This window comes from Meleagris gallopavo, chromosome 19, assembly GCF_000146605.3.
Source record: "Meleagris gallopavo isolate NT-WF06-2002-E0010 breed Aviagen turkey brand Nicholas breeding stock chromosome 19, Turkey_5.1, whole genome shotgun sequence".
Lineage (NCBI taxonomy): Eukaryota > Metazoa > Chordata > Aves > Galliformes > Phasianidae > Meleagris > Meleagris gallopavo.
The window spans coordinates 9,370,544-9,397,423 of NC_015029.2; the positions used below are offsets into that span (position 1 = coordinate 9,370,544).

The window sequence follows — 26,880 nt, forward strand, 5'->3', positions numbered from 1 at the left end:
ACTCCTAATCCTGGCTTTATAATACCACTTTTTAGTCTAAACTCAAGCTTCTGGTTACCTTAATGCAATGTGTGGCTTGTTTGCAACGTGCATTTTTTTTCTTTCCTGAACCTGTGTATAGAGGAATAAAATGAATGTGGTAGTGGAATATCCCCATGGCATACTAATTTTTCAAGGGGTCTGCAGTGTCAAAATGTGCTTAAATGTGGTTTGTTTCCTAAATCCCTGCAGCAGAAGTCTCTGACAAGAGGACAGGTTGTTCTCTCTGCTTTTCGTAATTTTTTCCAATGAACAGAAAAGGTACTTTGGCCTTCTGCTTCATGAATAGGCTCAGATCCTCATACTGATTGTCACATCATGAAGCTGAATAATCTCCAAAATGTTTTATATTCAGCTATTCAGCTGACTGATCACTGTTTTTGTTCCCCTCCCCTCACCCCCCCAGTTCTTCTGACTTCCCCAAATTAGCACTGTGCTAAATAATTAGGAACTGTCTGGGCTTGGCACAGACTTTTGAAGTACATCTTAACTGCCTACAATCTGAAAAGTCTTTCTTTTTTTTTTCCTTAATTCAATCATTCTCATTTTTTGTTCTTTCGTAGCTTTTTATGGTTTCTCTGCAAGAATTTTCTTCTGTCTCCTGATACCTTTTAAAGCAGCATGCAGTGAATTCTCTGGCTTATCTTTTATTGATTGCATAAACAGCCTTATTTGCAGAGGGTCTGATGGACTCTGAGACTTGCAGTTGGTTTTACTTGCCTGCTCCTGGGCCAGCAGACTCAGTTGCCAGTGTTGGCAGCAGTTGTGGCAGATGAATAGTGTAATTTAAAGCAGCATATGATGAAATGGACTGTGCCATTGAATTAATTTTGGGAATAGTATACTGACTGTATGAAATGTGCTTTGCAATTTACGCAAATCCCTCAATTTTTAAAAATGTATCTGAAGTTACTCTAGAGTGTCTGATCTGCCCCAGTGGAGTGCTGCAGGACCAAGGGCCTCGCCGCAGGATTTAGCTCAAGCTTGCTGCCGAGCACGTGGGACCTGGGGTACTGTCTGTCCTCCTGAAACTCCTGAATCACCTCCTGGCCACTTCTGACCTCTGTTTGTCAGCTCCCCCCGCTCCCCTCAGTTTCCTATGTTGGTTCTCTCAGTTCTTACTGTTGTGTGTTTCATGCTGTGTGACCCTAAATGCTTAAAGATTTCAGATGCAGGCTGGTGCTTCACAATATTCATGTTCAGCTTTGCTGGACTTGTACCAACAGGCTTTGAAGTCTTGTTGCTGTGTTTTGAACTCCTACATTGTCTGGCACCTGTATTGCAATTACCTGCAGAGATGCTTGCTACATTTTTCCGGAACTCTTCAGCAAGCACTTTGTGCAGTGCACCCCATGCTCTTGCAGTAATGCTGTGCTGCATGATCACGTAGGTGTTTAAAGCCAAATGAATGTGTGCTGCATCTTGTCTGACCTAGAGAATCATGGCAGCACATCCTTGCTAACGTCCCCAGAGCAGCTGGAAACCACTGATTTCTTCTGCTTTTGGTGGGAATGAAATGCTCTGAGCTCTCTCTTCAATCTGCCTAGTTGTTGAGAAAGTTTATCATTACAACTGTTGGAAGATACTTGTGGGTACTTTCCACTGACTGTAAGGAGTTAGCTGTGCTATTTTCTGGCTTGAATTGGGACTTTGGGGTAATTGTTAATGCTGACAAGGTCCAAACAGAGCCTCTGCACCAGTTGGAAACTTATGTAACAGAAGTGCTTACCAATCCGGTAGAGAAGTTGCTGGAGGTAAAAGCTCTGCTTTGGCCCACTTGGGGTTGTGTTTTAACTTGCACCAAAATTCTTTGAGAGCACAGAAGAGCCAAAGACTTGGCAGCAGTTTTAAGTTGCTGCTTTTGAGATGCGTGTAGCTTACTTTTGGCTGTTAGGAAGGATAACCTTCTGTGTATGTATGTTTTAAGTCAGACTATAAAAGCCATTTTGTCCAATTTTGCTCCGTTATACCAATAACAGCTAGAAACTAGTTTTCAACAGTCCCAGAAAGAAAATGAAATGTAAACAGAAGTGGCACTAGTGCCTAGATTCAGCAGGGGATAAACACCTCTGCAGAAAGGCAAATTTAGAGAAGATTTCTCTATTTATGTATGAAGTGTTGTTTATGTTAATATCCTTTTATTGGCAGTCTTGTGTTTGTGAGTACAGTCCTCAGTTACTTTATTTTATGACTCTTGTGCCATGTTTAATTTTGCTTTGTTATCTGTTGCATTGTGCAGTAATTAGTCCCATGCTTTGGTTCTCAGCTGTTAGTTGTAAAGACTCTTAAGAAAAGAGTACCTGTGGGGGAATTGCATGCTTGTTGTCACCATCCCTGTGGAACATGCATGCAATCTGGATGAATTCACAGTAGCCCTCAATTACTGAGTAATGTTCCGTTTTCTTCTTCATAGGACTGAGTTTGCCCTAAAACAAATCATGTCATCAGGAGGAGCTGAAGATGATATTCCCCAAGCAGAGAGGAAAACAGTTACGGATTTTTGCTACTTGCTGGATAAATCTAAACAGCTATTCAATGGCCTGAGGTTAGTGCATGTTTATCAGAATTGCTTTGGAAAAGCATTGAAATGTGCGTTTGAACATGTGAGTGATGCTGAATATGTAACTAGCATTTTAAACTCAAAACTAGGAAGTTTGTTTAGGAGAAGCAGTTTGCACTTCTGTATGGGTAGTTTTGGGCCAGATACATGAGAATGTCTTAGGAGTAGAGATTCATGCATTTGTCCTGAGGTGGTAGGGAAGAAGATGTGAGAAATGTGAGTTAAATGTCTCAGTTGTGTCAGTGAGCAGTAAGCTAGAAGTTGTCAATTCCATGAAATTGGTAAAATTAGTGTTTGAAACACTGTGATTGAAACACCTGATTGAGGACCAGATGTTACTGTACAGCATAAGCTGCATGCAACTGCAAAAAGGCAGCACCACAGAAATCCCTGTCTCTGTGCCAGGATGAGGAGGACTGGTTTAGGTGGGAGGGAAAGTGGCCAGGGATATTTTTTGGAGGCGATTTAGAAAGTGATAAACAGCAACATCCAAATTTTAGTCTATATTGTCTGTGTCTGGTGAAAGAGGTGTTTAATATAGTCTGTAGGAAAGGTAACATCTGCCATTATCTTTAAAGCATTTTTAAGGTAAATCTATCTGTTTGTCAGCACCAATAAGGAAGGAAATAAGAGAAAGAGGAGTTAAGGAAAATAGTTCCAATTAGAAACAGTGATATAGGTTTCCTGTTTATGTCAGTGTATGCTGAGTTAAAGATTATGTTTTCAAGAGTGTTTAATCAATGGATACACACATGGTGTGTATATATATATATATATCCAGGAGCTTGGCTAATATAATTTATATTGGAGGAAATGAGAGAAAGTCACTCACCCTGTCCTGGGCTCACAAGATGAACTCCTGATGGAGCAGATCTCCAGAGAGATCCTTCCCCAGTGGCAGTCAGCTCTTAAATGGCTTTAGGAGAGGTGCAGCCAGGCTCCACCCCTTCCTGCAGCACAGGTGAATTGCCTTCACCTGTGCTCCCATGGCTGACTCATTGCTCGCCTCAGGTGATCAATCAAAGGTTCAGGCCGTGATTCAGCAGCCCCATACAAAGTGCTATTTTATTTCTGAGTTTTGCTGTACAGTCTCTAAAGCAACAAGCTTTTTAGCTCATATCTTGTAGGCAGTTCAACCTCTTACTGGTCTGTGAGTAATACTGTGTGTTTGGGCCCATACAGCTTACTGTTATTCAAACACAGATGGTTAGCAAAGAAGTCCCCCTCTCCCCACAAAAGATTGGTAATGTTTTTCATGTGCTTTAAAAGTTGATTATCAAATCCAGAACAGTTTATGGTCCAAAATCTGGAAGGTGAGTGTGCAATAGAGGCAAGGAGTTCTTGGTGATTGCATTCAGCGCTGTCTGAAATAGGAGGTAGTGCAAGAGGACTGATATCTTGAGGCCAGGGTTTCCAGTGCCTTACATTGACTTTCTGCTGCAGCTGGCTTGAAATTTTGACCTGAGTCACTGAAGAGTACAAATTAATACTGTTTTTGTCTGGATGCGTGACGCTCAAGCTTAGATCACAGAGATGGCAGAACACCTTCAGTCATTCTGGCTTTCATTTTTGGAGGAAAGCAGTGCTTCTATCGGATTTTCAGATGAAAGATAGTTTCCATGTGCATGCATGATATTTTGACAAGATGAAACCTTATCCAGTTAGATGAAAAGAAGATGGAAAATATCTTTGGGTGGAATTTGGGCAATAAAAAAATAGAGATGGGCCTCAACAACCAACTCTGTTGAGTGAAAAGGACAACGTGCCTCTGTCCTTGCTGTAACTTAATGCAATTAATGTAGTTCTTTCTTGCACTGAACTTAACCACCTACAAGTTTTACCTACAAGGTTGTAGATTCTTGTGTCCATAATAATGGGGTAAAGTGACATTATAGTTTTCAGGCATCTCTTCTGTTAGTGCTTGTTCTCTTCTGGTTAGTGGTAGTACCTGGAATGGACTTGGCAAGATCCTGACTGTTGGCCCAGTTGCTTGCTTTTTGCTTGCATAATAAATAGATTGATACCTGCCTGCCTCCTTCAGTTTGGAAGATGATTATGGCCTTTACTGCTGTGTTTTATGGCATTCTCTTTCTCTAATATCCTAGAATCATAATACAGAATATATTTCATGGGGAGGGAGGGTGGAAATAAGGTGATGAGGGAGGGACAGAAGAGCAGTGACTTCCTGAAATCTCCTCTGGGCACTTCAGCTACAGGGAACTAAGCCTATAGCTGTGTTGGCAGCTGCTTAGCTATTGCTGCTGCCAAAAATGCAAGGGCTCAGCCTGCCACGTCTTTGTTTCAGTAGCATTTCCTTCCTCTCTTCCCACTACAGATGCCAAATACAGCATTTGAGGAAAACATATGATGATCTGCCAAGGGTACTGCTCTAAAGTATACTTGATGCTCACACTGCCATCCTTTTGTGGTTGTACCTACCAGAGTAACTTAGAATAGAGTTGATAGAGTCTTTCTAGTATCTGTACTTGTTTTTGAACACCCTGAGCTGTAAGTTCTGAGAGACTGTCAATGAAGTATGTGCCAGTTTCTCTTTTCCCTCCTCTTCCCACTCCCACTTGTTTTTCTCTTGGAAAAATACTGAGGAGAGGAAGCATGTTAGGAAGCAGCTTCTTATGGCGTACTGTCATCAGTTATGATTTTCTTGCTTAAGATGCTTTCTATGCTTAAGATTTTTCAGTATCATGTGGCAGCTTAACAGTTAAATAAGAGGATGTTCCACATATATTGTACTTTCCTATATTAGGGTCTTGTTACTCATAGTGCTGGCTGCGAGAATTGTGACTGCTCTCCTTTCATGGAAAGAACTGATAGTGTTTAACTGTTAATTTCTCAGACTTCTAATAAGATGCAAATTGAACCTTAGCTTTATGAGATGCTGCTGACTTAGAAACGACAGGGCCCTGTTAGCTTCAGGTACTGCAGCAGGCTGTAGGCCTGTCCCATGCTGGGAGGGACCTGGCTTCACACTGGTTACTGTGTTCCTGTGTGCTTACTGCTCTTGTGAGTCAGGGGGAAGGGAGAAGCTATGCAGAAACCCTGTTATCCCAGTACTGCTTAGGCTCCTGAAGCAGGAGCCTATAATTCCTACGTAACATTGAACATGAAAGGAAGCTTTTCCTCTCTCTATTACTCCACTAACTTCCTCTAGATCTGGAAGTGGCAGAATCTCTTGCTGTCATGTAAGTCTTCTGCTCTCAAATTGGGTGTGTAATTACTTCTGGGTCGTATATTCTCTGTCTACTTCAGTGAGAGAATTATTAATAATCTGCTCTGCAATCAACTGAGTTTTTGAAATTCTCTTGGACTACTGTTCTCACCCAGTAAGGCAGATTCTCTGGTCTGATTAAAGAAACCGTGCACTGTCTTTGCTCACTTATGCTGGCTGCTTTCTCATGGCAAGGTTTTGTGGTACGTGGGAGCAACACGAGAACACAAAACTGCAAACGGGAACGAAAATGGGTGGTGGCAATGGCAGGGCCTGTCTGCAAAAATCTCTGAGGGAGCCATGGCAATGTATTGTCATAAATGAAGTTTTATTACAGCCTTGTCAGAATACTATCAAAAGAACAAGTGCGACTGTCTGTTTCCATGGAGATCTTCCCTGTTCCCTGGGGAGCGCAGGGATCGCATGGCACTGTGCAGCTATGCCAACTGCAATTAGGCGGGCGTGCAGCTTGAGGAATATACATGTGGACACCCAGCAGTGACCGTGGACAACAATGGCCAACACGTGCGTGCTGCAGAACAGAGGCTTTTTAGAATGCCACTGTTTTCTCGTATTCCAACCCAATGCAGTGCAGAGTTGAATGAGGTTTCATAGGAATGCTTAGGCTTGTGCAGGGGGAGGGGCAGAACTGAGAGGTGACTGTCGTGCAATAGAGGATGCCAGGTGAGATGCAGAAAGCATTTTAGCTTACTGATGAGGGGTATATGCATAACAGTCATCCACAAACAGCTGTTTATCTCATAGTTTGTGTGCACACCTACTCCTCTGAGGGAGGAAGAGTGCCAAGTATGATTGGCTGATATACAAAGGAACGTTAATTTCCTTTTCTACCTGGGGTTCTTTTAAAGCAATTCGGTTAGCAGAAAGACACCAGCACATTGCACTGGAAATTGTGGTGTAGTGCTTTGCCTATTCTACTCTTCTAGATGTCATGGCATGATTTCCAAAATGTAGTGTTTTGCTGCAGCTTGGATAGCCCAGGCTTGGAGGTGCAGCCTTTGCAGGCAGGTCTGCTGCAGGAAGAGTGAGGTGCTGAGCTATCTGCTAACCAGCACAGTGATTTGAGAGAGCATTCCCTGAATCAGTAATTCTTGAATAAAATGACATATTTTGCCGTGTTGAAAATGCTATTCCAGTTCCACGTCTGGTTGTATGCCTCCTTTGAATCAACTTCGGTACAGATTTGTAAGCATCATGAATTCAGTGAGACAGTCTTTGGTCTTCTCGGTTGTGTTTGTTCCAAGGCTCAAGCAATTCTCAGATGAAGGCCTTCTGCTAGGAATGAGAGTATATACCTTTAAAGCTAAAATCCTTAGGACTGCATCACAGTTGTAGGGTGAAGGTGGAGGAAAATATATCACAGCATGGAAATTAAATGACTTTATGAAAGGAGAGTGGAAGTGGCTTGACTAATTTGCTTTATGGCACTGGAAATCAATAATGAAAAAGACAGAATGTCTCAGGTTCCACCCTGTTGCTAGCTCTGGGTTAAGGGGTGACAAATATTACTCTGGTGTAACCTGATCCAGTGAATGTTGGCTCTGAGCATCTACATTGCTTGCTTGGCCTGATGATGCTTGGACAGCTGATTGACACATGTTTTTGTAGGCTGTTTCTGAAACAGTGAGCAGCCATTTCGTTAAAAAAGATGATTTCCTGAGTGAGTAGAAAGAAATATCATCAATCTAAATTAGTCCAAAGGAACTAATTGCCATTAGATTATTGTGCTCGTTTCCAGGTACGTATTTTTTATTGTTTTTTTTTTTTTAAAGATCATATATTATGGGCCCAGTTTAGCATTCTGTGCATAAAAACAATGAAATTACTTCTCTTGTTGCAGGGATTTACCTCAGTATGGGCAGAAGCAGTGGCAATCCTATTTTGGGCGAACGTTTGATGTTTACACCAAACTCTGGAAGTTTCAACAGCAGCATCGGTAAGGGAACATTGTAGGCAGCCCTGTTCTATGAATTTAAAGGCAACTTTAATCTCTGGCATTAGGGTATGCCTAGGGGCCCCCATTAAGACTGAAATTTCATTGTGTCATTCAAGCATGAAGGGAGGGAATAGTCACTTCCTGTAGTGCTCACAGTCTAATGAATTAAAATGTTACAGAGTTTTCAGTGCAACTTTTGTTTTTTGTAGAACAGAACCTTTTGCTCTACTTGAATGCATGTTGCTTTAATATATTGCCAAGGAAAAGCTGGGATGATGGCGTCTGCAGTGCAGAACCTATCTGGAGTGGTGTGAAGTGTCTTGCTGCAGTGTGGGCTCTGATCTTTCACACCTCATGTTGGCTGTGTAGTTGAGTGTTCTGGGATTTGGTGACTTTTTTGTTTTGTGTATTTCATGCAAGATACTTATGTCTAGCTCTCACAAGTTTTTTTGCAACATAAATGGTCATGTTCCTGGTGTGCATATGCAATGCTATTGGCTCTGTGAGGAACTGCTTTTGGGAATGCCACACCAGTAACAAAAGCTGAATTTGGCCCTACAGTGGCTCTTTGTCTTGTCTGGTGTGATGATCTGAGAAATTCTGGAATGCCTTTTAATCTTTCTTTTCTCTCTTGCGAAATAGACAAGTATTGGACAATCGGTATGGGTTGAAGCGGTGGCAAATTGGGGAAATTGCTTCCAAGATTGGGCAGCTCTATTACCATTATTAGTAAGTAAGCACAGAAAAGGATTCAGTAGGGAAATGCAGTGTTAGTGGCAGTTCCATGCTCATTATCTGCATACTCAGTCAGGGGCATGCTGAGGTAGAAATGGATGTCAGTTGAGTCACGAGCTCTGAATGAGAAGGCACTTGGGGCTGCATGGGGGTGCTGCAGAGAAAGGCACCTTTGAGCCTGCTATGATATTCCTAGAGTCACATCGATACTGCCTAAAGACTTACCTCCCACCTCCAAAGTGTCTCTAAGTCTTCCACGTGTGCTGCATGTGGCTCTTGTGCAAAAGTGTGATGTACAAGTTTGGGAGCTTAATGTACCTTTAAATCTTGAATTAACCTGTCACCTGTTCCTATGGGCACAAGATGGGCAGATTTTATTGTTATCAGACAGTGAATCCAAGCTCTGAAATCTGTCTTCCCAGCATACAATAAGAATGAGAGTCTGGCTTACATAAAAAGTTACTTGAGGAGTGAGTTTTGCCATTGATGCACAAAATGGTTAAGGGGGCAGGAAGGGAGGGTTTGGCATGGGTTTGCATCTGAAGCACTGAGCTAATCTGATTCTTCCTCTACAGCTTGCGCACTTCTGAAACCAGCTATCTCAATGAAGCTTTCTCCTTCTATTCTGCAATCAGGCAGAGGTCATACTACTCCCAGGTTAACAAGGAAGACAGGTATATCTGAATGGATGCCCTTCTTTTTTTCTTTCCGAAGACCAGAATAGTTTGTGTGAGTAGCAAGTAATTTGGAACATAGGATCATAACTGAGATGAAGTCAATGTTGTTGGAGGAAGTTTCTTTTAACCCTTTTGCCATGATTAAATACCTTAGTATAAATAAGAGCTTTACCGAAAGACTGGAGGAACATTCTCATGTGCCCTAGCTAGAAAATTATTAGTCCCAAATTTCTGACATCTTGAGTCCTGCTCAGTGTTGGTGCTGGGACCTAGTATGCTGCGTTGTATGCTTTGCCTACCTGTTGTATTCTAATCTCAAATTTCTCTACGGTATTTTTGTTGTTGTGTTTAGGCCTGAATTAGTGGTTAAGAAGCTGCGTTACTATGCAAGGTTTATAGTGGTTTGTCTCTTGCTCAACAAAATGGATGTTGTAAAGGACCTTGTAAAGGTATGTTAAAATGAGGGTAAAGGTGCTAAGAGTGGGAGGTCGCTGGTTTTTCAAGGCTTTTCTCCTAATTAAGAACTCAGTAACACAATCTATTTAACCTGAAATATCACTAATTAGATCTATGATATTTTATACTGCTGCTATGTAGTTTTTCTTTTCTTTTCCTTTTTAATTTTTTTTATTGCATTTGGATGCCACAGAAGGAAATGGTAATATGGATAGAACTGTGAAAAGATATCAGTATGACATGAACATTTGGTTCAAGAAGATGTAGTTAGTTGAAAATAAACTGTAAGATCCACGTTATTGATCTGAAAGTGTTGGAATCGTTCAGTAACTCTGAACACCTCTTCATTCCTGTAGTTGATTTAAGACATTGATGAAGTCTCCCCCAGGAAGTCTTCATGACACTTCATTGCTGTGAAAGCCCATGTCTCCAAGTTTGGTGTTGAGCTTATTTCTCTTCCCTTCCAAGCTGCCATCACTCTGTCTCATGTCTAGGACACATCCTGAATATATTTTGCACCTCCCAAAGACCCAACAGAATGAAGCCTTGCTAAAGGGTATAAATATTACCGTGAAATTAGAGAGGCTGGATCTGCATATGCCATTGCCATGGGAGTAAATTATTGTAAACTCAAGTCTTTGTACTGACCAGTGCTGGTCTTTATAATATATCTGACATCCAACACAATGAATATCTTCTGTGAATCAGACATTTGATCAAACACTTGATGTTTGAATAATTTGATAGTATTATTAGAACGCCAAGTAAAATATACCAGTAGTTACAGCTGAGATTGAGAGCTATCCTTTAGCTGCCCTGAAGGAACAGTGTGCGTCTCCTAGCAGTATAGGCTTCCCAAACCCCTCTGACAACCTTGCTGCAAGCAGCTTCTGGTTTTGACAGTTTTGTGTAGTTGCATTACTGTCTTTTTGACTAAGCTCACTTGAATTAGTAGCAGCAATTAAAAAAGCCACACAGTTCACTTTTGTAATATATTTGAAATTGTTCGTGAGATTAAATTTGAATCCTTGTTATCCATAGGTTAAGGGAAAAACAAACAACATAGCTGTATGTGAATGCGATAGTTACTCTTCAGATATTCCAGCCACCGAGACCTGCTGAAAAGATACTTTGCATTGCCGAAACCCACTGCAACATTGGCACTTTGTCTCCCGAGGGAGCATGTTATGGCTGGCATGTTAGTCATAAGGGTGCTGCATCTGTTCTTGAGTAAAGTGACTTTTTTTGCATTCTTGAAGGCCAGCACAGCTAACCACATTGTTAGGTTAGTAGCAGTTAAGCTTTCAGTTTAGGAAGTAACTGAGTATTTGAACTTTCTAAATTAGGAGCTTTCAGATGAGATTGAAGACTACACTCATCGTTTCAATACTGAAGATCAGGTGGAGTGGAACCTGGTTCTTCAGGAAGTGGCAGCTTTTATTGAGGTGAGAATATAATTTCTTTCTAACTGTCAGCTTAAGGTAAATTTTTATGATTTCTTCACCGAAGTGTTCCTGTCATCACCTCTGTCCTAAGCCAGGTGTGTCATGTGGAAGGACTATGTTGTTGCCCAACTAAATCACTGAAATGTGTTTACAGTAGTGTAGCAATGACAGCTGTTCAAGTGCCTAAAGAGTCAGACCTGATCATACAATGTAGTGAAGACAGAATCGTGAAGCTAAGATATGCTTGGTCAGCTTTTTATTTCTGCTGCTGTGGAAGCCATTCCTATTTGCTCATGGTTTTTCTTGTGCTTCAAGGTGTACTTTGATTGTTGGAGTGCCTTTCCTTTGTGGCTTTCATACAAACATGGCAAATTAATTTTTAAAATCTGCCTTATTTTTGAAAAGTTTGTGAGTGAGAAGACATTGTCTTCTCTATCTACACTAAATGCAAATCTGTGTGTTCTGCTGAATTCCTAATTTATTCTGGTTACCTTTTTAGGCAGACCCTGTAATGGTTTTAAATGACGACAACACCATTGTAATCACCTCCAACAGGCTTTCTGAAACTGGAGCTCCATTGCTGGAGCAGGGAATGATAGTGGGACAGCTTGCTCTTGCAGATGCACTGATTATTGGGAACTGCAATAACCAGGTAAAGTAATCATGTAGACTTGTATTGTTACAGTTCAAATTCTCTCCCTCTCAGTGATATCTCTTAATCATGCAGCAGAATATTTAGATTATTGCAGTGGAGGCTAGATACAATTGATTTTTCATATAAGAGATTGTTCTTAGTAGTGTTCATGCTTGAAGGATCTCAATGGAACGTTTTGTTCCAGCTGCAGTTGCAACAGGAAGGGGCTTTCACAAGATTTTCGAGGTCTTGTTTTTTGATGATGATGGTAGTGAAACTGTGCAGACTTCATTATCTCTGAACTCTTCTTCTAGTAAACAGCAGAGCTGAATGTAAACTAGAGTTTGTGTATCTTCCAAATAGTGTCCAAATACGGAGTACATAGGGTATTCCATCACATGATTTGTAAACAAGTCAGAAAAGACTAATTTGTGAATGTAGTAAACTGGCCTGGTAGAGCTGTAGCAAATAGACTTTGTCCTGTATGAGCTCCTCAAAGTCATTCACAGGACTTTTGAGATTCAGAGGTTATACTGACAGAAAGTGGTGCGTGGGATGTAGTTGAGACTCTTGGGATAATTCCAAAGAAAAACAGACTATTTAATTTGTACCTGACAGAGTAAACCATTTTACTCCTTTTGCAGGTGAAGTTCAGTGAATTGACAATTGATATGTTCCGAATGCTACAAGCTCTTGAAAGGGAACCAATGAATTTAGCTTCGCAGATGAACAAACCTGGAATGCAGGTGAGTTTTGTTTCAGTGACAAACTTAGCGACAGATCTTAACAGCTTGGGGGAGGGGGAGGAAAGAAGAAAAGAGAACAGTGTTACTGTCTTTCTGTATTGTCACTGTGCAGAGCCAGTTAGGAAGGCTGATGTAGCTCTTACCAGGAGTTGATGGAGGGTAGCTCAAATCTGTGGAGTTTGACTCAAGTAATGTGTCCTTTGTTTTTGTTTTCTTGGGGGGAAAAGGTCAACAGTGGGTAAATTATTAGAAATGAACAGTTGGGCATCATTTCACAAATGGTTTACAGTGGTGTAGCCTGGGTTCTTCTGAAGGAATGTCTGTCCTTGTCCACGTACACTCACCCATTGCTTTGCTTTCACTCTGGCAGTCATGGAGCCACGTAAGTTCATCATCTTGCTAATTCATATGAAAGTTAAATATCCCCTTCTGTGAAAGCAAAAAAAAAAAAAACAACCCAACTTTATCTGTAGGTAAAAAGAAATAGCTAGATTTTCATTGTTTAATTTAGACAGGGAACTTTTTTTCCATTGTTATTGTGGATTGTGCTTTAGAGAGGATGTTGTAGATAACAGAATGAGGGATAATGTAAAGTTCAGGTGCTAATACTTTACATCATACTTTACTGTATAGGAAATACAGTGTTGGCAATCCATTTCTGTGGGAAATATGTTGAAAATAAACATTGTAATAAGCAGAAATTTAGAGAGTAATGAAGCTGCTTTGTAAATATAAAGTTGTTTTTTTAATTTGTTTGTTTTTCAATAGGAGTCAACAGAGAAACCAGCCAGGCGGGAAAACCCTCATAAATACCTACTTTATAAACCAACTTTCAGCCAGCTGTACACGTTTTTAGCAGCATCATTTAAGGTTTGTGAAACCAGTGAATTTTGGTCGCCCACATGCTCAGCCTTTTACAGAATTTAGAAGCTTCTGCTTTGTCATGTGGACTGTATTTAGATGGGATGAAAAGAGGCTTATTTTACAAGTCTGTGTGGGAGCCTGGATGTGTTGTTTTGTTGTTCAGCTGGGAATTCTGAAGGGTCAGGGGGAGAGACAGGTGTTACACACACTGGAGTACTTAGAAATTAAAAACCAAAATCTGTCAGGATTGTTAGTAACAGATTCTATGTGGAAGAAAATCTTTTTTTTTTTTTAAACTGCTGTTTGAACTTCTAAGGTCAGCCTGAAGGTCTGCATGGAAACAAGCAAATAAACACAACAGTATCGATGTATCATTGGTTTACATTTTTGTCTGTATGCTCACCTGTTTAAAGGGGTGTACATAGTGGGGAGTGGTATATACTCCTAAGAGTAGTATGAAGGAAAGCTGGAAGTAGGAGTAGCACGATCTTCAATGGTAATGTTTTTATTAATATAATGGTAGAATATTATGCATTTCTTCCCTTGCCACTCTTCTATTTGAATTTCAGGAGCTGCCTGCAAACAGTGTGCTGCTGATTTACCTGTCTGCCACGGGCGTGTTCCCATCAGGTCGTTCGGATAGTGAAGGTACAATAAAGGAATGCTCCCTGTCATGAACAGGGCTTGAATTCTCTTTGTGTTCCAGGACAAGTGATCAAGAAAGATGTCACAAAGCTCCTTGTAAAAGACAAGTTGATTTTATTCTACTATTTACTTAGATAAGTCTTTTCTTTGCACAAGCAGTAGATAATTCTCTGTGTTTTAATTAGTGTGCATTAACCTTTTGAAAGGACATAGCCAGTTTTTGATGCATCTGAAGTATCAAAAGCTTTACCAATTTTGAAGACTACATGGCTCAATTGATGCATCCGTGCAAACTTTATAAAATAGCTAACTGGCACTTTGTGATTCTTTCAAATCTCTAGTACTATGAGAATGTACGGTCAGGAGATGGGTGCTAAAAGGGCTGAAGTGTCTGCACGGACTGTTCTATTTGCATACTTGTTAATGTGACAATTCAAGCCTTTCTCATGATTTTTTGACTATTCCTCTCACCTCATCCTCCTGTTCTTTGAAATTTAGCAGAATATTTGGATGCAGCTGCAATGTAAAAGCTGAAAATTAGTTGGCTGAAGCAAACACAGTCAAAAGATCCACTTATATTTTTATAATTTAAGGAAAAAGTGTTTTTAACATCCTAAATATTGTACACACCTCATCTGATTGAGACTTGCATTCCTTTATGAGATGCATGCCTTGTCCGTTCCCATGCATGATTTATAGAGCTCTCAAAAATGTTAAAGGTTAAAAAAAAAAATCCCTGTCAAATTTTGACTCTGGCAGTGATTTTTTTTTTTTAAATTGCTTTTAACATTTTACTTTTTGCTGTGACTTGTTGGTGGGTTCTAGCTGAACTTTCTATTCAGCTTGTGTTATGTTCACTTCACTGCATGTATTATTTCAGTTCAGTACCTTACCACTGAGCCATTAGAGTTCTGTTTTCTGAAGAGATGCACAGTCAGACTTCAATTTTTATGAAATGAATCTCATTACAACTGCATTCTTTTAATAAGGTGATGTAGTCTGCATGGACCCCCCAAAAAGTTTTACCTTATTAAAAGAGAGAGCAGCTGCAAGTTGCACTGTCAGTTGCCTGTGAGCCATTTGTTTTTGACAGGTCACATGTGAGACATTTCTAACAGTTCTAAATTAATGTATGTTCTGTTCCTAATTTTGTAGCCCCAGAGTTTCCTTTGAAATGGAAGTGTCCTATGTAGCCAATCCTGAAAAGGTTGCAGTTGGTGGCCAAATGTGAGTCGGCCAACTCTGCAACTGTCTAGCAGTATTAGGAAACCCTAATACTGTCTTGAACTAAAGTTATTGATGCTTCATACTCATATCAATGGCAGAAATATTTCTTGGTATCCCAAGCGCATTGATTTTTTTATGTAGGAATTTCATAATTCCTACAGCCATTCCTTTCATTTTTGCTCTCAAACAGATTGGCAGGTAGCTCAGTTGTATGAGCTTAGCAGAACCTTTCTTTAGGTTACTTAGGAGCACATGTGCAGGCTATGTGCATTTAAAAACTGTGAATTCTGTATTTGAAGTATTAAAAATTAATCTTTGCTGCAGATTGGAGACCTGTTTAAAATGTTTTGTTCTTTCTGGGAGTACTGAAAGCATATTCATTCTTTGAACTTTTTCTTCTCCTCTTTGCAGCGCCCTTATTGCAGATGTTATATCAATTCTGAGAGGCTAGAGGGGTTTTGATTGATTTAGCATTAGTTTTAGTGAGATTCTGGTTATAGAATATACTAGCTTATGCAGACATTTATCAAAGGTTTTGACTGTTCTGTATGAAATAAGTACTTGAGTTTTAATCTTTTGCTATCTAGTGTAATGAGGGCTGGTATCTGGATTTTTTGTGTTATATTTGTGGATAAATAGTGAATGAATAAATTAGAAAATACGATGTTGCATTTTTCTTCTGTTTTGATAGATGACCAAACTACTGAATATGAGTTACATTGAGTATGTAGCTAGTAAAGTCTCCATGTTCCTCCATTTTTTCCCTACAACTATAGTAGTTCAGATTCACTTTGTTTCTGGGATTTTTGGTTGCTTCCTCCTTTTCCTATATTCATTAAGTTCGTAACGGCGCTTACTTACCACTGTTAAATTCAAATTTCTTTTTGCCCTCTGTAGGTCCGTATGATTTTGGTGGTGTTCTGACAAATAGTAACCGGGATGTTATAAATGGAGATGCTATCCACAAGCGAAACCAATCTTACAAGGAGATGCATTGGTAAGTTTTATGAGTATGGCAATTGCAAACGCATTCAGTTCACTGCAGGACATCATAAATGTAGATTGGCTTGAACTTCAGCAATTGTCAATGACTGTGCAATTAAAAATGACAGTTTAAGCATGGGAAGTATTACTGTGACTTAAGGTAAATTCTTTATTACTGGAAAGTTTCAAGTTAATGGATGATTAGTTTTCAAGAAGACAAACATCTCTACATCTCTTGTTAGGAAAGAACTAACAAGTCCTGTAATCCATGTTACAGAGAATACCCAGTTAGTTTTGCAGTTACTTTCTCAGGGTGAACCTGAAGGCTGAGGCAAGAGGGATCTGCTCACTTCTTATCTGGACGTGAGCAGCTGTGTGTCTGAGAAACTTGTGCCCTGTCACAGCTTCGTAGCAATTCTAGTGCTCTGTGAAGCATCTTTCTCTTTTCAGCCTTCACCCTGGGGATCTCTACCCTTTCACAAGAAAGCCACTTTTTATCATTGTGGATTCTTCGAACAGTGTGGCCTATAAGGTAAGGCTCTTGAAGACAGCTATTTACATGATAGGATACAGTGTCAACCCCTAGTTAGCTCACACTTTTAACAGGATATTTTTTTAAACACTTTGTATTCAGTCTTTCTTTTCTTTTGAGGTTGTGCATGCTAGTCAGGATCTGATCCTATGAATAGGAACAAGAAGGAGAAGCACATGAACAGCCGCTCATTGGAAAGTATTAAATCCTCCTGGAGGGAATAAAAGTTCAAGATTTCCAAGATCTCTGGTGGGAGGTTTATTTTTGTTATATACCAAAGACAAATCTTGGTGTGTGTGTGCATGGGGGAGGGCTCTAATTAATCTGCTTTTTTTTCCAGTCATCCAGCACTCAGTTGCCTTTAACCACCAGAAACAAATCAAAGCATTGAGACCAGTCTTTTAAAACATGGGGTGTCTGTGTCTGTAAAGTATCTCAACCAAAGAAATAACAAGACTCAAGTTAGCATCCACTGTTACTGTAAAGTGATGTATTCTTGGACAATGAGTCTCCTTCTAGGGTGCTATCAACTTAAAATAGAATTACTCCATACCAAATCATATTTGGGAATCTGCAGTTCGGGTAATAAAAAAGCAGGCATTTGCAATCTCAGTTGGCTATTGCATCTGGAGAGCATTATGACACTTATTTCAGTCATGAATTAGATATTATGAATGTGCTATATCTGGGGAAAGTGCCACTTCCTTGTGTCTTGCTTTTTATAGCTCCATTATTTGCAGTGAGAAAAGTGAACATTCACAGCTGCGTTTCTGAGGCGGAGCAGGGACGTCTAGTGGCCAGATGAACTTGTTCTTGATTCAGTATCCACAGCCTGCATCGTTTGTTTTAAGGGCTTGTGTTGGCTAATGAGTTATTAAATTAGTGATTAGGTGATTCGGAATTGTTCTGTATTGAGCCACGTAATTCTTACCTAACAGTCTTAAAAATGATCTGGCCTCTCTGTAGGCTGTTGTTTGTAGTATCGTAGTGCATTTCAGAGGGCTTTTTAACCACTACTGTGTTTAACTTCACCACACTGGCTTGCAGCACAGATTTGCTTTTTATTAAATCTCCTCTCCATTTAAAGGGAGAGAAATGTAATTAGAGTGCTTACTTGTCTTTCTGAGAAGAAAATGTGGTAAAGATTCATTTTTCTCTGCTCTTTCTTGACATCGATTCTTATATAGTTTTTTTGTTTTCTTTTCAACTGAAGGGCAGTGACAGAATTCTCAGTCTCAGTATTTTCTAGCCCTTGTAAATTCCTGTCTGTTGTTGTTCTGCATGTGCTTACGTGCTTTGTTTCATGTAGCCAGAATATATTAACAGTGCTGTCCTGCACATATTCCCTAGGTGTGTTACAGGGTGTTTTGTAGACTTAAGCTCTGGCACAAAGAGGTTCTATGCAATTCTGTGAAAAGCTGAGGTCAGTGTACTGACTTTTTTTCTACACAGTCACTCTGATCTTTTCTGACAGGACAGTAGCTATCCTGACATTTAAATGTCACTGCTAGCAACACCAGCAGTAACAGCAAGTGCTCACGCTTCCTCTTCTAAAATCCACTTCTGATCTCCTGTGTGAACTCCCATCCTCACTACCTGTCTTGAAGATTTAAATAGTGATGGCTGAACGTACGTCCTGCCCACTTTGTCAGACAATCAGCACTTACTTGAACAGCTTACTTCCCTGTCTATTTAGCTGAAAGTGTAAGATAACTGCAAATCAAGCACATCCATTTGAAGCTTTTTAAAATTTATTTATTTTGAACCTCAACTGAAATACAGATGGCTGTGTTCTTGACGGTTCCCACTGTATGTGTAGATGAAATAATATTTTAAAATCAGTATTTTCAGGTAGCTGTGGTTGTGTGCGATTACAGTCAAATGCAGACTCTTAAAACTGCTCCAGCCAGAAAGAATGCAAGGCCTTTGTCAGTGATGTGACGTAATCCTCAGTTTAGTAGAGCTTACGTGTGAGATGACCTCTTTTGGAGATGACAGGTAGTTCTCTTTTGCTAAGAAATATTTATGAGATGTGGAATATGTTTTTAAAAGCTGTGCTTCTGTTGAGAAGCTTGAATACTGAAGTAAAAAAAAAGAGCCAATTTTGAACCAAAAATATGGCTTACCCTTTTTGGAGTTGTCCATGCACTGAAAGGCAGGGCATTTTCTTGTCTAGATCTGCTGTCAGCAGTTCTGCTGTTTTTCTGGTGCAGTGTGGTCCTCCCCTGAGCCATGGCTGTTACCTGCTCCTTTTCCTTTGTTGTGTGCTTGAACACGACTCTTCCCTTTGGAATTCTGGTGTTTGCTTGGGCTGTGCTTAGCAGCTGTGTCTGGGCGAGAGCTGAGACAGCTGCCTGGAATCTTGAGACTCTCATTCTCCTGGATCCATAGTTTAGATGTAGCAGCTGGTAGAAGCAGCCATCTTCCAAAGAGTTCTATTTTAGGGAAAACTGGGTAGTTTTTCCCATTGTAGGACTTAGTAGTTCTATTGACCTAACACCTGGGACATTTAGAATCCAGACTGTTCACAGATGCTGTCAAGGAACAACGCCCTTCTTGAGATGTGTGACTGACCCTTGGTTTTACTTTATAGCTGTAGGCAGTGTTTAATAGCAATATTCGTTTTACTGAGGGAACATGTGAGAAATCTACACTACACTACACTTGATCTTAGCCAAAAGCCAAGAAGCTATGTGGCCCTGCCTGTGGCAGGGGGTTGGAGATTCATGATCCTTGAGGTCCCCAACCCAGGCCATTCTGTGATTCTGTGAAATCTGTGTTGTCCTCCAACTGAGTGATAGAAGATTGAATTCAACATGTGAATCTGCTCATAATACTGAGCACACGAGTTGAGAATGTATGACCTGCCAGCACCTATTCATTAAAACTGTCAATGTCTGAAGTGACTCCTTCTGAATTTTTAAATGTTTATTTATCATTCAGTATTACTAACCACTGAGCTGGCTGCAGATACTGTCTTCATGATAGTAGTTTTTGTTTCTACATTCTAACATTACAAATCTCCATCAGGATCTTGTTGAAATAAAGGGATTTTTAGGACTAGTGAGCACTCTGTCAGATATGTCAGTATTTTATTTTCTTTGGACTGGGTTATTATTTTTAGCAGACTTGGATGAAATTATTCGGTGCAAATAATTTAACTGAAATACACTGCCTGGAAAGGAATGTTACAAGTGAGTTATGCAGAAACCAGAAAGAATTAAAAACTGATCTTTTTGATGATTTTGTACAAGCAAATACTTCTGGTGATTTACACCTGAATCCAGAACCTGCCAATTTTAAGAATATAATCTGCAGAACCGTGTGTTGCGCTCGAGCTCTGGGTGCGTAGGGAAGAATGTAGACATAATCATTTATATTTTCTCTGCATTTGCAAGCCTGCAATTTTAAGAAAGCTGTTGCTGACAAGATAGATGACAGGTTATGTAGGGAAGTTAATTGTGGGTTTCTTTAGTGGTAATCGTTATTACCAATTAATATGCCTGTTAGATACATAATGAGATTATTACCAGGTAAATGGTAGTGAAACAAGACAAAGACTTCTTTTTAAGGTTTCTGGAGGGATTTGTGTGCAACAGGACACCTGTGCAATCCTTAAAATGCTGGTAGAAGGTCTGTTAAGTAGGTATTTTACAACATGGCTTCCATATAGCAGATGTTAAGGTTGTGACCTACTTGTTTTAAAGTGAACAAATTTTAAAACTTTTCTCCATTGGGCTTTTCTGTTTCATCAGGCAGACTTCTCCTGGAAAGAAAAGCATAAAGAAAACATTTTAATGGGATAATTTTGTTGGTATTGAGGAGAAACACTAGATCTTTTTTGACCTTAATTCCATTGGCTTTCATTTCTATTGCAGGATATCCTTCTTGTTTGTTTGTTTTGCCTACTAATGAAAGCCATATTTCCATGAAATTAGTGTCTGCTATCAGTGGTAGTGAAATGAGAGGATTAAGCAGCCTTAAAAATGTAATGGATTATATCTCTTTTGTGCTGTGAACTAGGAGTAAGTCAGTTTGTCAGTTTTACAACCAGTCTTAACTGTGTGACAGTAGCGTGTTCTATGTCATGAGTATTCTTAGTACCCTTAACCTGTTGAGTATTCAAAAGCAAGCAGAGTAACAATCAATACTTCTAAATTCTTATCTGTTACAGAATTTCACAAACTTATTTGGACAACCATTGGTGTGCTTGCTTTCTCCAACAGCATATCCAAAAGCGTTACAAGGTACAGTATAAAGTAGAGTAAGGTGTTTTCTAGCACAGTGCTGGGATTCCTATTATTGTATTTTTATTATTGATGTTATTATTAACACTTGAGATAGATTTTTTTTTTTTTAGTACCCAAAGGTCAGCAGAATGCATTAAGGCATCAGCTTTTAAATGTCAAATCTGAAGCAAAATCCTCTCAGATCTGGTTCTGATTCAGAGGGTAACCTTAGGAAAACTTGGATTTGCATTGTCTGAGAAGGTGGGTGCATAGCAGGATCAGGAGAAGAAACATTGTTTTTCTGTCTTTGTGATTATGATAAAATAATAACTATTCTCCTACAGGAAAGATGGGGACAGACTCTTTAGCAGGGTCTGAGGTGATAGAACAAGGGGAAATGGTTTCCAGCTCAAAGAGGTTAGATATAAGGAAAAGATCTTTTACAGTGAGGGTGGTAAAGCACTGGAACAGGCAGCCCAGTGATATGGTGGATGCTTCGTCCCTGGAGACTTCAAAGGCAAGGCTGGATAAGGCCCTGGGCAACCTGATCTAGCTGTGGTGTCCCTGTTCATTGCAGGGGAGTTGGACTAGATGGCCTACAGAGGTTCCTTCCAACTTTAAGCATTCTACGATTCTATGATTCTATTTAAAATTTCCTTATTGGAATTTGCCATTTTAAGGTTACTATTCATCACAAAGACAAGTATGAAGATCTAGCTTACGCTATGTAGGGAAGTGGTAGGCAAGCATCATGAGCAAATGTGCAAGAAGTAGACACTTTTCATTAGTTTCAGAACTAGTTCTGCTATTTAGCTGAAACTTAAGTAGGAAGTGTTGTAATAATTAATTCAATTTAAACAGACTTTGAAAATATAAATAGAGCTGAATTCTTTATCAAATATTAGATGCTTGTGTGATGTTCACTGGTCAGTCAGGAATGTCTTGCTGTAGTTGTGAGGGTGTGGTACAGCTGCACTGGAGTACAGTACAGAGGCTGGCTCTGGGGCTTAGTTAGGGTCTGTGCTCATGTGCATTGAACAGACAGGTTTCGACAGTATGTGAAACTAACACAAACTCTGCTGTTAGAGAATGTAGTGGGTGAGCAGCTTCATTCTGAGGCATGGACAGCTTTTCTGTTTCATGTGCCAAATGTATCTCTTTGTCTATTGATTTTTAGATCAGTCTCAGCGGGGTAGCCTCTTCACACTCTTTCTGAACAATCCTTTAATGGCATTCCTGTTTGTCTCTGGATTATCAAGCATGCGCAGAGGACTGTGGGAGAAGTGTCAGGATTATCTTAGAAAAATCAATCGAGACATCGCGCAGCTGCTGACCCACTCCCGCTCCATAGGTATGTGCCCAGACTTACAGTGGAGACTTAGTGCTACTTCAGCTGGTGCTGTTTTCTCCTGCTCAGCCTTTCCAAGGGACAGAATAGCAAACAAGGGGGGAGGAGGCGCACAACTATTTGTGGCTTCTTATTTTTAAGGCCTTGCTGAATTGATTCTGTTCGTTGTCCTTTTTTTTTTTTATATAGATCAATCCTTTCTTCAGTTTTTTGGGGATGAATTTCTTCGTTTGCTTCTAACAAGATTTATCTTCTGTTCAGCTACTATGAGGATGCACAAAATTTTCCGGGTATGCAGAGATATCTGTCCCTTTGTGAGAATGACAGTTGAGTGCTTATAGAACTGCAGGATGGAAGGGCCTAATGGCTACACATATAGTTGTGACCTCAGAAAGAGAGCTGATATTCACGTGCTAATGCCTTTAGCTTGTATTGAATTTGTGTCTTTGTAACTCTCCAAACACATGAAGCCTTTGTCTTGCTTCATTCTTATTATTCTACGTAAGTAGCAGATATTCTGAGTCACTCTAAACAGCTTTGTCTGGTAGAAAAAAATCCTTTTGATAGTGAAAACTCTTATTTCTATACAACTAAAAAGGTGTAGAACAAGAATATGAGCGGGAAGTAGAAAGGAGTGGAACTTCATTGCTGGCGTGTATTCTAACATGCATTGGAGTTTGAAAGGTGTTTGAAGTTTTAGTGAGTAAACTAAGCAGGAAGATGGTATTTTCCCTCCCTGCTGGTTAATATTGTACCAACAATGAAATCCTGCTTCTGGATCTGCAGCATTCTATATTTCTGTCTGTTGGCATATCAACTGCCTACTCTATTTTTAAACATTACAGAAGAAAAAAAGAAAGTCAAAGCACAGGAAGTGTACAGTATTCATCTCATGTAACTACAGATATCTAGTAGCTTTCCAAACCGAAGTTAGCTACTAGGCTTCCTGGAGAAAAATACGTCATCTGTGAGTGGGGATGGATTAGTCCCGTTAGGATGAGATAAATCTCCCAGGAGATGCTTAAGTGTCCACAATTTCAAGAAATAAACTCTGGCCTACTAGGTAGGTATAGGTCAAGTTGGTTTTGTTCTTTTTTTAAATCTTTATTATTATTTTATTCTATTTGGCAAAGCTTTTATGAATGTATGATTTAACCATCTTAGATGAATGGGCATTTGTAGTGCCACTCTGAGTTAATGGAAAAGGAAAACTGGAAGTGGTGTCATTTCTGACAGAATCTTTTCTTTCTCTGGCAGGCTAAACAGATTGGGTTATCTCTTATGTGAAACTGGACTTTTGCAGTCTTCTTCTGAAAAGCTATAAAAAAAATGAATGTCTGATTCTTTTTGTTTTCACTGTCATCTAGCAGGAAACACGAAATTATCCAGAATCTTATCCTCAGCTGCCAAGAGATGAAACGGTGGAGAACCCTCACCTCCAAAAGCACATTTTGGAGCTGGCTTCCATACTGGATGTTAGAAATGTTTTCCTGGAAAACACTCTTGACGACTATTAAGAAAAACTGTCTTACTGCAAAGGGGTTTCCCTGGCCACAGATTTTGAATGGTGCAGTTTTCTAATGTGAAAATCATAAAAGGAAGTACTTGATTTTATTTTTAAACTTAGGACCATTATTTTAAAAAGTAATAATAAACAGCTGTTAGGTTAGCTGTTCCATTCTGTATGGGGGGGTCAGTTTTATAAGAAGTTTTCATGTCTTTTAAATGTTAAACTAAAGAATTGCTAGAGGTTTATTTCTGGTCTTGTGGCTGTCAACCACATTTCCAACAGCTGATCCTAAGCATAGAAGTATTATTGGTTATCTTTACCCACATTTGTGGAAATCCTTTATTTTTATACAATTTTAAGAAATTGGAAAAAAATCGATAGAAAAATAATATTTTGTCCCCAAAGAGTCTGGATTTGAAATGATTAAGATGGAACCACACAGTGCAAACCAACAATAGCAATAAAACAAAGTCCTTCATAACCAATATATTTTTTCAGTCTTAGGCAAGTAAGTAGACAAAACTGAGGAAGATTAAGTTGCATTTGGAGACAGTGAGTTTGAAATGAAGTTGTAAAGAAAGTTAATGCTCCCTACAGATTTGACACAGCAATGTCATGTATAAACTCTGAACTGCTGGCCAAGGACACAATTTCCCCTCTGTCTGATGGGATATGTGGTTAGCAGATTAGTGAATTAAAAACTAAGAAAGCTAGCACCCCTCTCTCACTGTAATAAGGATCATCTTGCCATTTTTGTTGCTGCCACAGTTTTCCAGGAGATAACATTCTTCGTTGTGAGCCACTAGTCAGATATTCTTTAATTTCCAGCAGGTGTTATCTTCCTTTCTTTGTGTGGATGAAATGTGTGGCTCCCACAGTGTTACCATTCCCTGACTGGAATTGAAAGAATGCCCCATAAGTGCTGAATACAAGCCCTTCCTATCCCCCATTTATTAGACCAACCTGTGCTGCAGCTGTGCCCCAAGAGAGAGATGCCAGTGCTCCTCTCACGAGTTAAGTGGGTACTGCCAGTAGAACCTCTCCTACTGCTGGTAGGAGAGGTTGTGGTTGTGTTTGGTAGCACTGTAGTATCCCTCAGTCTAGGGATCTTACGGAGTACAGCAGCCTCTGCAAAGGCTCTTACTGGAGAAAAGTGCTTGCCTGACTCTTAGACTGTACTGCCTTCTTTGCAGAGCTAGAGGACCTCTTGCAACTCCTGATAGTAACGGTTTGAGCAGGGGTAAGGAAATGAAAATATTTTCATTAAATGAGCTTATATTCACTGTTCCATGTACTAGAAAGGCAGCGAAAGAATGAGTATGATCAGAGCTTGTATGTTGAACCTCAGCCATGTCTCTGTTTCTGTTGGGGAAAAAAATGCAAAATTTGATGACTACCATAGATATCACAGTAGACCTGTGTGCAAGTGTTGTCATACAAGGTATGATCTACTCAGCTGTAATAGTGGAGGGCAGCAGTTCAGCACTGATGAACCTTCATTCAGCTGTGGGTAGCATGGTATGGCACATCAGGAATTGCTGGAGTGAAGGTGGGAAGTTGCTGTGAAGGTCCTCTCTATCTGGGATGCAGCTGATGCCACCCATTCTTTAATTTCTAAAGTGAAAAAAAAAATAGAAAAAAAAAAAAAGTAGTGTTCGTTCTAAGCAGTCTTGAAGCTGTTGTGTTGGGCCCCCACCACTTGGTGCTGTTCTTTGGACTTTGGCAGGACTTTGTTACATGGGATATGGAGTTTATTTTAAAGAGTGCGTGTTTGTGTGTGTGCATGTGTGTTCTAGGCGTTTGTGTGTATATGTACAATACGCATACATCTACTGGCTGGTGTAAATTGTAAATATGTATATATGTATAGGTACTTGTATATGTATTAAAAAGTATGAAACAGTACAATGTCTATATACAAAATTTATATATACACACATACGCCATTCTGGGTGCATTCCCCAAAGTATTCCAGATCATTTGTGGTTGTCATAAAAGTTACGGCTCTTCTGCTGTTGTAATAATCTGTTTTAAGGGACTTGCAGTTTGTCCTTGAAGTAATTCAGAAGTGATTTCAGATACAGGAGGCCTCAGTTAGCCAGGGGGAATGAGTACTCCTCTATGTGTTACAGTGATTGGATTCATAGATTCTGAGCTGTGAAGCGGATCATCTTCTGGTAGGAGGTCTGCATTTGTTAAAATGTGGGATTCTGTGTGGAAGCTAAAGATAGCAGAAGGCCTTTAATACAGCAGCAAGTGAGAGAGAGGGATTTTTTGTTACCCTGCCTGCTGTTCCTCCTTTGGCAGCGTTCAGCTTACAGGAGAGGAGGATTCAGATTTCCCAAGCTCACTGCCTTCCAATCAAATGCTTTTGTTTTGCTTTAGCATTTGCTTTGATGAAGCTGTTCTCGTTTTGGTTCCATGTATCTGGATGACAGTATGCTAATTCTGAGGATAGGAGTGATGGTTCCATTAGCGTGAGCTGGTGAACTTCTGTGGGAAGTGTTGAACTGAATGAGAAAGCCTTGGCAGACACAGTCTTCATTTTAGCTGGGCTGAAGCAAGGAGTCTTTGCTTGTTATCTCAGAGGTTTCTAATTCACTGTGCAGCCTTAAGAAAAGGTCTTTAAAAAAACGAACAAAAAAGCTGCAGATGCTAGAATATAGGAGGAGAATGTGAGGCTTTCAAAATTAGTTCAGAAGTTGAATTTCTTAGCAGCAATGACCGTCCAAGTCAAAAATTCCTCCTGGAGGTCCCTCATTCTCTTACCTTCTGACCTTTGGTTCAGGACTGCTGCTGACAAGGGTATTTGAAGATAAAGATTTCACTTGTGTTAGAAAGAGTGCAAAAATGTACCTTACAGAGAAAAAGGCTGATACCTTCTGTCTGCTCTAGCTGTAGATGGATAAGTATCTGGTCTTGGATTTTGAGCCAGCCCCCTCCCTTCTGACCCAAAGCAACTGCTTTCAAGATAAAAACTGATATTTTCTCTCCAAGTAAAAGCTTGTCTTGTTTGAACTTACTGAGTCATTCTAAAGTTGTGCTACTGTGTGCTGTGTGCTATGA

General features: G+C 39.8%; 1 protein-coding gene across 3 annotated transcripts; it reads left to right on the forward strand.

Annotated features, from left to right (window-relative positions):
- Positions 1-501: 501 nt before the first annotated feature.
- Positions 502-25,719, forward strand: SCAI (suppressor of cancer cell invasion). Of its 3 annotated transcripts, none has more exons than XM_010721071.3 (17): positions 502-1,049; positions 2,453-2,584; positions 7,687-7,782; positions 8,425-8,511; positions 9,093-9,191; positions 9,547-9,643; positions 10,997-11,095; positions 11,595-11,747; positions 12,374-12,475; positions 13,244-13,345; positions 13,909-13,987; positions 16,109-16,208; positions 16,646-16,727; positions 20,902-20,974; positions 22,134-22,307; positions 22,494-22,594; positions 23,562-23,665. In XM_010721071.3, exons 2-17 carry the CDS (start codon positions 2,478-2,480, stop codon positions 23,589-23,591), a joined length of 1,581 nt encoding a protein of 526 aa, XP_010719373.1. In that variant the 5' UTR covers positions 502-1,049; positions 2,453-2,477; the 3' UTR covers positions 23,592-23,665. The 3 variants fall into 3 exon arrangements, with proteins under 3 accessions (XP_010719373.1, XP_010719372.1, XP_010719371.1); XM_010721069.3 differs by lacking the exon at positions 23,562-23,665 and adding an exon at positions 23,672-25,719 and having other exon boundaries at positions 548-1,049; XM_010721070.3 differs by lacking the exons at positions 8,425-8,511; positions 23,562-23,665 and adding an exon at positions 23,672-25,719 and having other exon boundaries at positions 505-1,049.
- Positions 25,720-26,880: the final 1,161 nt, after the last annotated feature.